The sequence below is a fragment of the Ursus arctos genome, unplaced genomic scaffold (assembly GCF_023065955.2).
Source record: "Ursus arctos isolate Adak ecotype North America unplaced genomic scaffold, UrsArc2.0 scaffold_5, whole genome shotgun sequence".
Taxonomy (NCBI): Eukaryota; Metazoa; Chordata; class Mammalia; order Carnivora; family Ursidae; genus Ursus; species Ursus arctos.
Window position 1 is genome coordinate 59,260,657 of NW_026623067.1, and position 14,026 is coordinate 59,274,682.

Sequence of the window (14,026 nt, forward strand, 5' to 3'; positions counted from 1 at the left end):
GAATAAAAACAAGGCATGATATGGTACATAAACTCATTAAAAAACAACTATAGTTTATCATCTGTTATTTAGACAACTTCAGGAGGGAAAATTCCATTTTATAGTAAAAGACATAAGACAGGTACATTCGTTTTTCCACTGAGATACATATGATACTTTAAGATTTTTCCACCTTCATTAATCTGACCATAATTCCCCACTTACAGATATCATAACTCAGATAATTATAAATATTGGTGTGTTAGAAGAATAAATTATAAAATCCTGGTGCTTTAGAAGAAGAGAGTTTCAAGAAGCCTTTAAACATCATTTGCTAGAAGAAAACTCTAAGGCCTAGAGAGGCTAGAGAACTGGCCTACTACCTAGTTCACAGTGGAATGCTAACGATCTTTCCATCACAATATATCACACTTACTAATTAGGAAGTTTGACAGAAAGGGAAGATTTGTGACACAAAAATGTGTATTTAGTGTTTTGCTGATTTTTTATTAAAAAATTTCTAAAATCACAAATTCCTAATCTCAAGTAAATTTAATTTAGTTAGCTCAAATACAGTAACCCATCTTAGCAAAGCAACTTATATCTCATTTTAAAGGCAAAATACAAATACTAAGCAATGACCTATAGTGTCTTTTTAAAACCTGACCATGCTGCTGTACTAACCAGTCGATATTTATCCATTTCAGTGAACAGTCTTCTGATGCAAATTTCAAAAGTGATTAACATTTTTAAATGATAAAAAATAAGAAGATACTGATTTCATGTGTAAACCCAACTGAAAAGGTTGACAAAAATCACCTTCCCACACCTTACCGTAATATTGAGAAGAGAAAAACGTTCAGGGTTTTCAGGATCCCCACACCTTAGATCTGACATATAATCTTCAGCAGAATTTTCCAATTCCTCATGACTGCAATTATCCAGCATATCCACGGGGAATGCCATCCTCTACAACACAATACGGGGCAAATGTTTCAGCATATGAAATGGTATCTTCCTTTACTCAGAGAAAAAACTTTTTAACATTGCACTTTAAGGAAACTTCACTTTTAGTATGCCAAGACAGACAATTTGAGCCTGCTGATTAAAAATGTACATCAAGAAGAAAACTTTGTGGGGCGCCTGGGTGGCTCAGATGGTTGAGTGTCTCCCTTCGCACTGGTGGTGATCCCAGGGTCCTGAGACTGAGCCCCTCGCTGCGCTCCCTGCTCAGTGAGGAGTCTGCTTCTCCCTCTCCATCTGCCTCTCTCCCTGCTCATGCTCTCTCCTTCTCACTCTGCTTCTCAAATAAATAAATAAATAAATAACATCTTCAAAAATAACAAAACTTTGAAACATTCATTTGTATTAAAAACAAGCAATGAAATAGAAAATAATGGGTAATTCCTTAAATGATAAAAATATACAGGCATAGGATGTACATATTTGCATATAAATACACACAAATATATCCTTCTATACCTTCTATACAACGCATAAGCCACTGTAAAAGGACAGATACATGGGAATTTCCGGTAACAAAAATGTTCTACAACCCTATAATTTTACTTTAAAAATCACTGGATTGTACAGTTACAATAGGTAACTATTATGGTGTGTAAATTACATCTCATATATATATGTGTGTGTTTTTTAAGGCCAGCACCTTAGTGGGGACACACTAAGGACTTTCCCACTATAGCCAAGAAAATAAGCACTCTACTACTATATAAAATTATATAGATATTTGTCAATGCAATTAGACAAGAGAAAGCAATTAGAGGCTTAACAACTCGGGATGGGTGTAAGGGTTACAGGAAGACACTATCTCTACTTCAATTTGCAAATAATATATTTAATTGAAAAATACCAAAGAATCAATGGAAAAATTATTCCAAACATTAAGAAATTGTAGTTGAATAGCAGGATATAAAATTAAACACATACATCAAGCCTTCATATATACAATAACCACCAGAAGAAAGAATGAATAAAAGTAATGAATGGAAAAAATGAGTAAAAACAGAAAGATCCCATTTACAATAGCAAAAATTAAAATAGGCTTAAATTTAACAACAATAAACAACAGGAAACCTATATAAGTCAAAAACATCACTGAAAGAAGCAAAGTGAACAAAGAGGAAGGACAAACCATGTTCCTGGATGGCAGGGAACATGTTCCTGGAAAGGACACTTCAATATCAAAAAGATACCAGTTCTCCCTAAAATAATCTATTAATTTAATGCAATCCCAATGAAAATACCATTAGGGGTTTTTTTTTCCCTGAAGCAAAACAAGTTAATTATAAAGTTAATTTCAAAGAATAAGCAAGAATAGCTAGAAAAATCCTCAAAGGGCAGAGCAATGACTGGAGAAAGGTATGAGCCCTGTCAGATACTAAAACATATTCTAAAACTTCGAGGAACTCATGGCTGGCTCAGTCGGTAGAGCATGTAACTCTTGATCTTGAGGTTGTGAGTTCAAGCCTCACGTTGGCCATAGAGCCTACCTAAAAATAAATAAATAATTTTTAAAAGGGGGGTGCCTGGCTGGCTTAGTCAGTGGAGCATGCGACTCTTGATCTCAGGGTTGCAAGGTTGATCCCCACCTTGGGTGCAGAGATTACTTAAAAATAAAAACTAAAAACAAACAAACAAACAAAAAACCATATTATAAATTTCTATAATTAAAACAATGTGGTAACAGGCATATGAATAGACAAACCAATGTAATAAGATATAGAAATACACCCTAATACCTATGGAAACAGAGTATAGGATAAGGAGAGTTATCTCATTCAGAAGGGGGGGAAAAAGACCTTTTCAATAAGGTAGTATTGTTTCATTGGTCTTACAATATGTTTAAATCAGACAATTTTGCCCATCTTTGAAATTCTTATATCTGCAATTATATCTGAAATCATACAGCAGGCTCTGTATTGTGTCAACTCTTTTCCCTCAACATTATTTCTGTGAGAAACATCAGCAATGTTGGTTGTATCAGTTAATTTGTCCCTTTTTATTGCTATGTAGTATTCCATCATATCCAAATACACTTTATTTACCCATTCTACTACTGATGGGCAGGTGGGCTGCTAGCAGTGTTCGGGCATGAGTATTTGGTAGATATACGTGCACTCATTTGTGTTAGGTATGTACACACACACTAACCAGTCTCACTAAAAGTAGAATGGGAAGACACGCCTCCTCATGCGGTATGTCAAGAACACTAGACCCAAATCTACCCAAACCACCAGACAAATGTGAAATGAAGCCTTAAGTATGCAGCCAGCCAAATTCAGAACTCAGTTTCTACAATAAATACACAGCATGGAGCTCTACAAAAGAGTGGACACTAATGTAAATTAAAAGAAACTTAAGAGACATATCGGATGCATTGTGGAGAGGATCCTGATTTGTGTACTCCTCAAAATGTTCACAAGAAAAAGTTAAATAAAAACTTGCAATCTACGTCAAATACTGAGTTACTAGTTCTTAAAGAAATATACATAAAGCAATATAGATTACTTTGTTTTAAAAAGGTCCCTATTTTGGGACGCCTGGGTGGCTCAGTTGGTTAAGCATCTGCCCTCAGCTCAGGTCATGATCCCAGGGGCCTGGGATCGAGTTCTGCATTGGGCTCTCTGCTCAGTGGGGAGCCTGCTTCTCCCTCTGCCTGCCGCTCTCCCTGCTTGTGTGCACTCTTGCGCGCTCGCTCTCTCTGATAGATAGATTGATAGATGAATAAATAATAAAATCTTTAAAATAAAATAAAAGTTCCCTATTTTGGGGATGCCTGGGTGGCTCAGCCAGTTAAGTATCTGACTCGATTTCATCTCGGATCTTGATCTTAGGGTCGTGAGTTCAAGACCCACACTGGGCTCTGCTTGGGCTTGGAGCCTGGTTAAAAAGAAAGAAATAAAATAAAAGTTCCCTATTTAGTATTTACCCAAAATAAAAACTACTGAGCCAGGGGCGCCTGGGTAGCGCAGGCGTTAAGCATCTGCCTTCAGCTCAGGGCATGATCCCGGCGTACCGGGATCAAGTCCCGCATCGGGCTCCTCCGCTAGGAGCCTGCTACTTCCTCTCCCACTCCGCTGCTGTGTTCCCTCTCTCACTGGCTGTCTGTCACATAAATAAATAAAATCTTTAAAAAAAAAAAAAAAAAGAAAGAAAAAAACTACTGAGCCAAACTGCTATATTTGTCAATAACCTTTTCAGTTTGATAAAGTAAAATTTAAAAAGGGAAAGAAAGGCAGAAGAAAATCAACTAGGAAAAGTTACTTTTCTCTGAAGTGACCTTCAAATCCATTTTATCACAGCAAAAGTATTAGTAGACAAGGAATTGAATACCTAATGGAAATAGGATATAAACACGTAACAGAACATACACAGTAACAGTTATATATAAATACATTTTTCTGAATTTTAAAGATTTGATGATAATAAGAACTTTTTTTTTTTTAACCATCATCTGAAATCTTGGTCCTAAGGACTTTAAAACTTGGTGTACATATGATTGGGAATCTAATTTTATTTAAATAATGCTGTATATACATTTTTAAAAATCAAACTGATTTTTAGTTTTTAAAATCAAACCTAGAGGGACACCTGGATTGCTCAGTCGGTTGGGTATCTGACTTCAGCTCAGGTCATGATCTCAGGGGCCTGGGATCAGGTCCCACATTGGGCTCCACACTCAGTGGGGAGTCTGCTTCTCTCTCTCCCTTCACCCCTCCCCTTGCTTATATGCGCTCTCTCAAAAAAAATTAAAAAATAATTAAAATAAAACCTAGAAACAGAACAAATTCAGCCCATCTGTTAGTAAATGTCTAAATAAAAACAGAAAGGAAGAAAAATTTGTGAAACTACTGAGGAAAGCAATACCACAAGATGTCTAGCCAATTTATAAAGAGGAAAAAAAAAAAAACCTTTACGTTTTGAGGGAGATCAACTGAGAGCTTATGTAATTAAGATGTTAGAGTGAGAAAAGGCACAATGAAATAAAATAGTTGCTCTACTGTGAAAGAAGCTTATTTGTTAGTTTGGGCAAATCTTTTTATTTCTATCAAAGTCAGTATTAAGAGCAAACTAAGGAAATACAACATTACATTCTACAGATACATCTAACAATTCTAATGAAGATTAAGATTTTAGGTGAAACCAGGGGTGCCTGGGCGGCTCAGTTGGTTGAGCGTCCAACTCTTGATTTCAGCTCAGGTCATGATCTCTGGGTTCTGGGATCGAGCCCTGCATGGGGCTCTGCACTCAGTGAGGAGTCTGCTTCAGGGTTCTTTCTCTCTCTGTCCCTCCTCCCTGCTCGCTTGTGCTCTCTAAAATAAATAAATCTTTAAAAAAAAATTTAGGTGAAACTAAAAACACAAAACAAATGGTCAGTAGTGGATGAAAGAAGCATAATTAGGACACTAGTTAAGGGAATGTATTAATTGTTTTTACTCTCTTAGACAAGATCCCAGCTTTGATCCAAGTAAAACATGGAGACATTTAACATACCATACCACTGACTAGATGAAGCTCAAGAAAGATTACCATTACACCATTTCCCTTAAACCAACTCAAAAGACTCTCTTGAAAATTAGCTACCAGAACAAGCTATGAATGAAATACACTTAAAAATTTCATTTGCTGGGGTTGCTGTGGGCTCAGTTAAGTATCCAACTCTTGATCTCAGCTCAGGTCTTGATCTCAGGGTTGTGAGTTCAAGGCCCACGCTGGACTCCACACTAGGCATGGAGCCTACTTTAAAAAAAAAATTTTTTTTTTCATTTCCTGGGGCACCTGGCTGGCTCAGTAGGTGGAGCATGTGACTCTTGATCTTGAGGTTCTGAGTTTGAGCCCCACCTTGGCTGAAGAGAGAACTTAAAAATCTTTTCTTTTTTTTTTTTTTAAAGATTTTATTTATTCATTTGAGAAAAAGAGACCATGAGCAGGGAAGGAGCAGAGGGAGAGGGACAATCAGACTCAGAGCCTAATGCCAGGCAATCCCACTACGCTGAGATCATGACCTGGGCCAAAATCAAGAGCTGGACACCCAACTGACTGAGCCACCCAGGTGCCCCTAAAAATCTTTTTAAAAATTTTTTTTTAAATAATAAAAATTTCATTTGCTATCAGTAATCATAATCTAAAGGATAAAACATAAGTTAATGTTTGAAGCCTGCTGTCAAAAACTTGGCCTACAAAAGCACATTGACTATAATCATACAAAAATAATACAGCATTCTAGATAAAGAATACAAAATGGACATGGAAGGAAAAAGAGTCTTGACTGAACAGCAAGTTTTTGGTGATTTTCTTTCTCTTTCATCTATTGTTACTATGATAATTACAGTTCTTAAAAGACTTTAATTGCTAACGTCATGTCTTAAGTGCATTTTTTTGGTTTCATTATTGGAAGACAATTCTAATAAACAGGTAAAGCACGTGATCTGAATAAAGAACCAATGGCACAGCCCAGAATAAGACAATTTTAAGGCAGTCAACAGTCTTAGAGGTCTTGGCTTCTTATCTAATACGCTTCAGGGAAGTGTCATGCATGTGTGGACCCACCCACTAGTCTACAGCAGAGTGAGCCAGAAACACGAGTTGGTCTCCCTAAGCCATTGATCTGTCTGTCCTCTATCCTAGTGCTCTCCAACCTTCAATAATTTGCATACCACCGTGAACATTTTTCCTAGGGCGTTAAATGCCTGTATCGCTATTTAACTAATGTATTTCTCAAGTCATTTCTTAATTTTTTTTTATTAAGTAAGCTCTACACCCAAGGTGGGGTTTGAACTCACAACTCCAAGATCAAGAGTCAAATGCTCTACCAAGTGAACCAATCAAGTGCCCCTCAATTCACTTCTTTAAAAATACACACACACCTCTCTCCATCTTTCCTTCCCTCCTCTTTTTTAATGTGGTAAAACATGCATATCACACTTACCACTGTAACTAATTCTAGATTTATAGTTCTGTGTCAGTAAGCACATCCCCACTGTTGTACAACCATCACCACTCTCTGGGTTCCAAAACTTTTTCACCATCCCAAATAGAAACTCTGTATCCATTAAACAATCACTCCCCGTTCCCTCTCCCCTCTCCCCTGCTATTCACCATTCTATTCTGTGTCTATGAATTTGCCTAGTCTAGGAACTTCGTAAGTGGAATCACACACTAATTGTCCCTTTCTGCCTGGCTTATTTCACTTAGCATAGTGGTATTAAGGTTTATCCATGTTGCAGGATGTATCAGAATCTCAGTTCACTTTTTTAGAAACATTTTATTTACCCTTAACTATAAAACCACCAACATGATATAACAGATTATACATTTTCCTAATCAGCATTAAAATTTCTAACTACCATTATTTAAATGTTCACTTGAATACCACTTAAAAACGTCTTCTAAATCACCAGTATTACGTCAGCGCATTTCAGAAAACATTTCACTATAGGTATAGGAGTGCTTACCGTAAGAAAATACTATTACAAATCAAAGGCAAGTACAACATGACTAAATTAAAGTGTAAAAACAGAATTCATTATCTTTCATTCTTAAGCCTTTTTGGATGGCCATTTCTAAATAGAAAAATAATTGCTTCTGGGATTATTAAAGAATATTCGCATACTTACACAAAAAGAAAAAATTCTGTTTTCCTGCAGTCCCAACAATTTAAAAACTTTGAAATTTGCATAAACAGCATTACTGGGGAGAGAAATGCCACTAAGTAGTTGTGATTTCTTAATATAGTTTAAAAACAACTATAGCATCATAGTTATTATAATGAAAAGAATTAGAAAATATTTCTCTAATTCCAAAGTCCCCCCCCCCTCCGCAACACACACCCCTTCCAAAATGTTTTTGGGCTGCAAATCTGTCCTTAAATCCATTACTTTTATTACTAGTTGCTCTCAGTGCTGTTTTATTGGCTAAATAATCACCACTGGTAATTAAATGAAGATGAAAGAACTAGAAATTATTATAGATCAGTTAATAACAGCAGGTAACATTTACTGAGAAGTGAACATATACCAGACTTTAAAGGGATGGTCACACTGAAAATATAGTGAGATATTTTTATTAGCCCCAATCTATAGATGAAGAAACAGAATGTCATACCACTAGTAGGCCTAAAAGAACAGGAATCCAGACAATTAAATATACCTTCCAATATTATTATTTTTACTCAGTATGCAAAATCTATTTGTCATAGTTATATGAAATCTCCTTTTATAAAATAATTCCCTTGTTATTAAATATTCTATTCACATATTACACAAAAAAAGAGCAACTGGAATTGGAATTCTATGTATGACCCTGGTTCCTGGGTCAGCTGTGCCACTAGCTAAGTCAGTGACCCCGGGGGAAGTTACTTACCCTCTTTAAGCTTCCGTATTCTCATTAGTAATGTGATGCAACTGGACAGGATAATCCTAAGCACCTTTTCACCTCTAAATGTTTACAACTGTTTATAAAAAATATATACTGGTTAACTTATGACTGTAAATTACTAGCCTTATGGTGGGTCTCCTACGGTTTAGAAGCAAGAGAAAAATGGTAAGGCTCTAAAGAGAATATAGGTTGCTATGATAAATCACTCACTTCTCCCCCTTTTTTGTTGTTTTTAAGCTTCTGTTCTGTGTTACATAACTGTAAAGCTGTCAGATCAAATTTTGTCAAGTACTTTATGCTCTACCCATGAGATAAACCAAAAGGGCTAACCAGATTCTACATGAATGAGAAAGCTTAGTGTTGCCTTGAGCAAACTACCTCATCAAAAAATTTACGCAGAATGGATAATGAAGTGTAAAAAGTGTCCAAATTAATTTATAAATTAAGCAAATGTTATGCTCATTAATCCTGGCTAACTTGTATAAAAACACAATACTAATACCTCTTATGTAAGAATTTTAAGATGCCCATCAGCTATTTTACATCCATCTTTTAATAATTCCACCCCTTTTTTCAGAAAAATTATATAACTATTTGAAAGAATAAATGCTCTTAGGAAGATAATATGAAAAAGAGAAAACAGCTTTATTCCTACTACTGTGATTTTTTTCCCCGTTTAAGGTTAATTATTAGATGTCAACTATACTCTTAAAAAGGAGCAATGTATTTTATAAATTCGGTTCCTAAATTCTCAAGATTCTTATAGATTATTATCATCATTTGGAGGCTTTAGGGGGAGAAGAATATAAATAAAAATACAGACATTTTAGTGCTGAAAGAGTTTTTAGAAAAAAAAATGATTGTCTCAACCAATCCAAGTCATGATCCTACCTCTCCTGATTGTTTCCCCAACACTGAAAATAGGTTAGGTATCCAGGCAACATAATCAGTAATGCTCTCAACCTTTTCACAAAAAGCCTGCTTCTGAACCTTATTTTGATTCTTCTCTTGATTCTTCCCTTTTCACTTTTCTCCCTGACATCATTTTTTCCGTAACTAACCTAGCCCCTGCACTACATGAGCTCAACGCGCTCTGTATCTTACCCCGTATTCTTCTATCCCTCCTGCCCTACACAAGGCTCTAAATCCTACATTAATCCTCCAGGGTTAGAGCTGAAGACTCTGAATATGACAAAATGAAACTAGGGAATAAACCGCTCTAACTTTCAAATCTCAGGAGGGCTCAATGCTGCTCACAAACCCTCTCCTGTCTTCTGAGAAATGACAGATTTGACTACTTGTGGGTGAGGACTGCCTGTAAGTGTATGGCTAATGGGGCAGGAAATTGGAAAGATTTCATACTTGCTGCTAGTATTTTTAAGTAGGAAGCAAAATCATCTTTTGAAGTAATAATCACTGAGCCAAGAAATGGACTATGAGCCTGGTTCTATTAAAAACACTTCACATGTATTCCCAGATATAGTTTTTATCACTAACACACTCTCGGAGGAATTTAATGATCTTCACTCGCCAGGTGAGGAAACTAAGACACAAAGCAGTTGGTAACTTGTTCAAGGACACACTCTAGTTAAGTGGCAGAACTAGTATTTGAATTCAGGCAGTCTGGCACTGATGCCTATTCTTTTTATCACAACTCTATGTCTAAAAGTAGAGCATTTTAGGAGTCCCAAGATGGTTAGATTGCTTACATCTATCAGAAGAAGTCTTACAAATTTTCTTTCTAGGAATTTAATTCTCTCTTCATATTCAGGAAGATAGTCTTAGATATAAGAAATCCTTAAAAATGAATGTGCAATCTCTCTTGGATATGCATGTGACTGACAAAATTCAGTTTACATGCCTGTATCCAAACTGCAAGGGAGAAAGAATGTGACTTGGGGGGGTAGGGGTTCTACCTTGGAGAGGAGAAACAGGGCTCATATGGCTGAAACAAAACTCACAAGCAAAAATGAGTCACAACACAAAATACTAAATTTTACTACAGCCAAGAATGGATGCTAAATATCTTACTATCCATACACTTTGAGCAAGATCTAGCTACTTACACTACTCAGATACACATGCAAAGAAACAGAAACGTGCTTATAAATGAAGCTTCCACTTGACTGACTACATATTGTACTTCAAAAAAGAATACATTTTCCTCTAGAACATGCCAGATACTCTAGTACTTCATGACCTGGATTACTGAACACTGTTTATAATCAATCCCACAGCAGCAGTTTCCAAACTCAGGAAAAAACCAAAATAAACAAAAACAAAATAACTATTTAAAGGAATACACCATAAAATTTTGTCTTTCGTTTCAAAATCAGACCAACTAAAATCCTTTTACCTGACTTCTTTACCCCATAACAGATCTAATTTTATAGCGCTTCATTAAAGTTAACAGGAGTTTTGGCACAGTAAAACTCAAGGACGCAGGCAATTGTTAAAAACAGGAGTCTCAACAATATGTACAATGTTGTAGATATCTTCAGCATAAAGTATCTCAGAGGCTTGTCTGATTTAGAACCAGGAAGAAGACTGATGCTGTCACTTTAAAGGAAACACATGTAGCCCAAGACGAAAGCAAAAACAAAACAAAACTTGGTGCTTAATTTTGGCTTACGATTTATGAAATATTCTGCTGGGTCATAATCACCACGACCACCACCCCACCGCCTAATATTTTTACTACACAACTAAGAAATGTAACCAAGGGTTGCCACTATGGGCAGAGTATAATACCAACTTGGAAAAAGCAGATTCAGAACCACAAGCTCCCCACACCTCTTTCCCTTTTAGGCTTCTCCAACTCTGCACTTCCACCCATGGCCCCACACACCTATTCCTGCAAACCTCTTGCAACCTCAGATGGGTTTGCTCGCCCAGATTAGGCAAACTTGTTTTCTTAATTCTCACTGGCAGTAAGCCTAGGAGAAAAAGAGGTAAGCGAGAGTAGTAACCTTCCTATCTGACTTAAACACATATTTACTAAATAAATGAATGAATGAGTTACTGAACAAAAGTTTGTATAAACAAATCACACAGTGGTGCTAGGAGGAACAACTGCCACAGATGAGACGTGTAAGGTTCTGCTGCCAGATGAAAAGCAATATATGGAGTTTCAACAGGCAGAGATAGAGGAGAAAACCCTCTGAAAAGATGCAGCACACTAAATGGAAGCCAGGAAGCGTGCTGAAAATGCAAAGCAGCTGGATTTACCAAAAGACTTAAGGTGTATTAAGAGAAGTAGTGGTAGGAACACAAGGAAAATCAACTGAGGACAGAATATAAAAGGCCAAGAACAACAGACTAAAGAGCTGGACTTTATTTGGGACACAGAAGACAATTTAAGGATTTTGAGCAGGTAACAGACATTCGAGCCTATGCTTTCAGACAATCTGTCCCACAACTGTACATAGGACGGATTAACAGAACTGAAGGGAGACAAGCTGAGAAACTCCGATAAGTACCTTGTGAATACTTCTTTTAATATACTTATCACATGTTAATGTGATTTCTTTTTCTTCATCTGTCTATACTACCAGGCTCAGAACTCCAGGGAAGCATAATCCATTTGGGTCAAATTATCTGATGTGCCTTCTAACAAATAACTTACGTGTCTATACTTGGTTACTTGAAGAAAAAAGATAGGGAAAAAAGCTCTTTATTTACAAAGGGGTAGGATCATCAAAAATTCATTTATAATTATTTTTGAAAACTCAAACATGTTCTCTGATGACAGAACTACCACTTATGGCTTGTTTGCCTTACACCAGGCAAATGCTCTACACATGTTATTTCATTGATTCCTCCAAATGACTCTATGAGGCAGGTATTCTTAACACATAGTCTCCCAGCGAGGAGCCTCAGGTGTGGGAAGGTTGAGTAAGTTGCTCAAAATCACACAGCTAGTAAGTGGCAATCAGGCTCTAAACTTAGGCAATCTGTCTCCAAGGGGTTTAACCTGGTGCCCAGGTTCCCAGGCCATGACGAAAGGCCAATATAACTCCTCAGGAGTTAGATTTTTTAAATCTTGCAATATCCTGTCTTGAAACTTTAACGCCTGTTCTAATAACTATGATCCACTGTCTTCAGAATTTTTAAATGGTTATTACACTATACAAAGCCAACTTTTTTCTAATTAAGAGATTCTCTAATTTATTCATAATCAGGAAAATGGCAAATTGGGCCCACAATTAAATACCATTTTGTACCCACTACATAAGCAAAAATTAAGAAATCTATCAAGTGTTAGAAAGGTAGTGAATCAACAGGACCACTCAGACACCCTGGTAAGAATGTAAATGGGTTCAAATACCTGAGAAATAATAATGGTTTCACGTGTTATGTTGCTCATGTACACAACCAGAGATAATTCTAGGAAGCCTGCATGAAAATACTGAGCCACACTCTTTGCAATATCAAAAACTTAAGAATAACATGACAGGATAGTGGGTAAGTCATGCAGTCAGTACAGCCACATCTCACAATGGGCACATGAAAGTAATGAGTAAAAAATTCAGGCCTCAGAGAATATAAAAGCTATGAAATATCTTCCAAAAATTCAAAAATAAGAAACAAAACCAACTGTTTTAAAGTTAAAAGGGAAACATAAAAAGTGACAAAGTAAAATGCCTACCAAATATTTAATTACAACAAAACGGAGCTAAAGAAAAAATGAAATTCACTAAGTTACATTATAGTTTTTAAATTATTCATTGAAGGACAGAGACAAGTAAGACCCTGAGTTTCAGATGATAGTAGACTCGACGTGAACCAAGAGCCAGTTTTTCTTTTTTTAAAGATTGTTTTGGTTTTGTTTTGGGGTTTTTTTTGTTTGTTTGTTTTATTTGAGAGAGAGAGAGGGAGAGAGAGAGTACAAGGCAGGGGGAGAGGCAGAGGGAGTGGGAGAAGCAGGTTCCCTGCTGAGCAGGGAGCTGGATATAGGGCTCCATCCCAGGACCCCAGGATCACGACCTGAGCCAAAGGCAGACGCTTAACTGACTGAGTCACCCAAGCACCCCAAGAGCAAGTTCTTCTTAAGTTAAAGCCCTAGAATAGGGCTTCTTTATCAAGGTTGTAACTGTCCGGATCCAGAGATGGAAAAGTATCCCTGCACTCTTCATGGGTCAGACAGCATCCACAGTTTTTGATTCCACTCAGATGATCACATTTTAAGAAAAATCACACTAAAAAATTGGAATGCCTCCAATGGAAAACAGCCAGGACGGCAAAGGATCTAGATACCATGGTACAATAGATGAGGAACAGGAATTGGGAGAAATTAGTGAAGGAAAGCCTTCCGGGAAGAGAGGCAAGAAAGTTGCCCTTCAAATATCTGAAGAGTCAATAAGCAAATGAAAACTTAAGAGTTATTCTGCATGTATCTCAAGGGTAAAAAGAATGAGCCGTTCCAAAATAAATGCTACCCACAAATGAATTACACCCACATGAAAGCACAGCCAACTAGCTAATCAAAGACTACTGTTAATTACAGCTGGTATTTTCAAACTCAGTATAGGAGAAACCTCTCTCCGCCCCTCTGTAAGTACATGCACAAAAATGTCCCTTGTCTCCATCCAAGCCAGTGTCAGAGTTCTGGAAAGGAGGGCCAAGAGCACATAGACTTTAGCTGAGTGGT

General features: G+C 36.8%; 1 protein-coding gene across 4 annotated transcripts in view; it reads right to left on the reverse strand.

Moving 5' to 3' along the window:
* Positions 1–14,026, reverse strand: part of FAM169A (family with sequence similarity 169 member A) — a 182,747-nt gene that overhangs the window by 42,132 nt on the left and 126,589 nt on the right. For all 4 annotated transcript variants that reach the window (XM_026498787.4, XM_057307228.1, XM_057307229.1 and 1 more), the window contains one exon: positions 814–948. In XM_026498787.4, coding sequence (XP_026354572.1) covers positions 814–945 — 132 coding nt within the window. In that variant the 5' untranslated portion in view covers positions 946–948. The remainder of the gene's footprint in view (positions 1–813; positions 949–14,026) is intronic.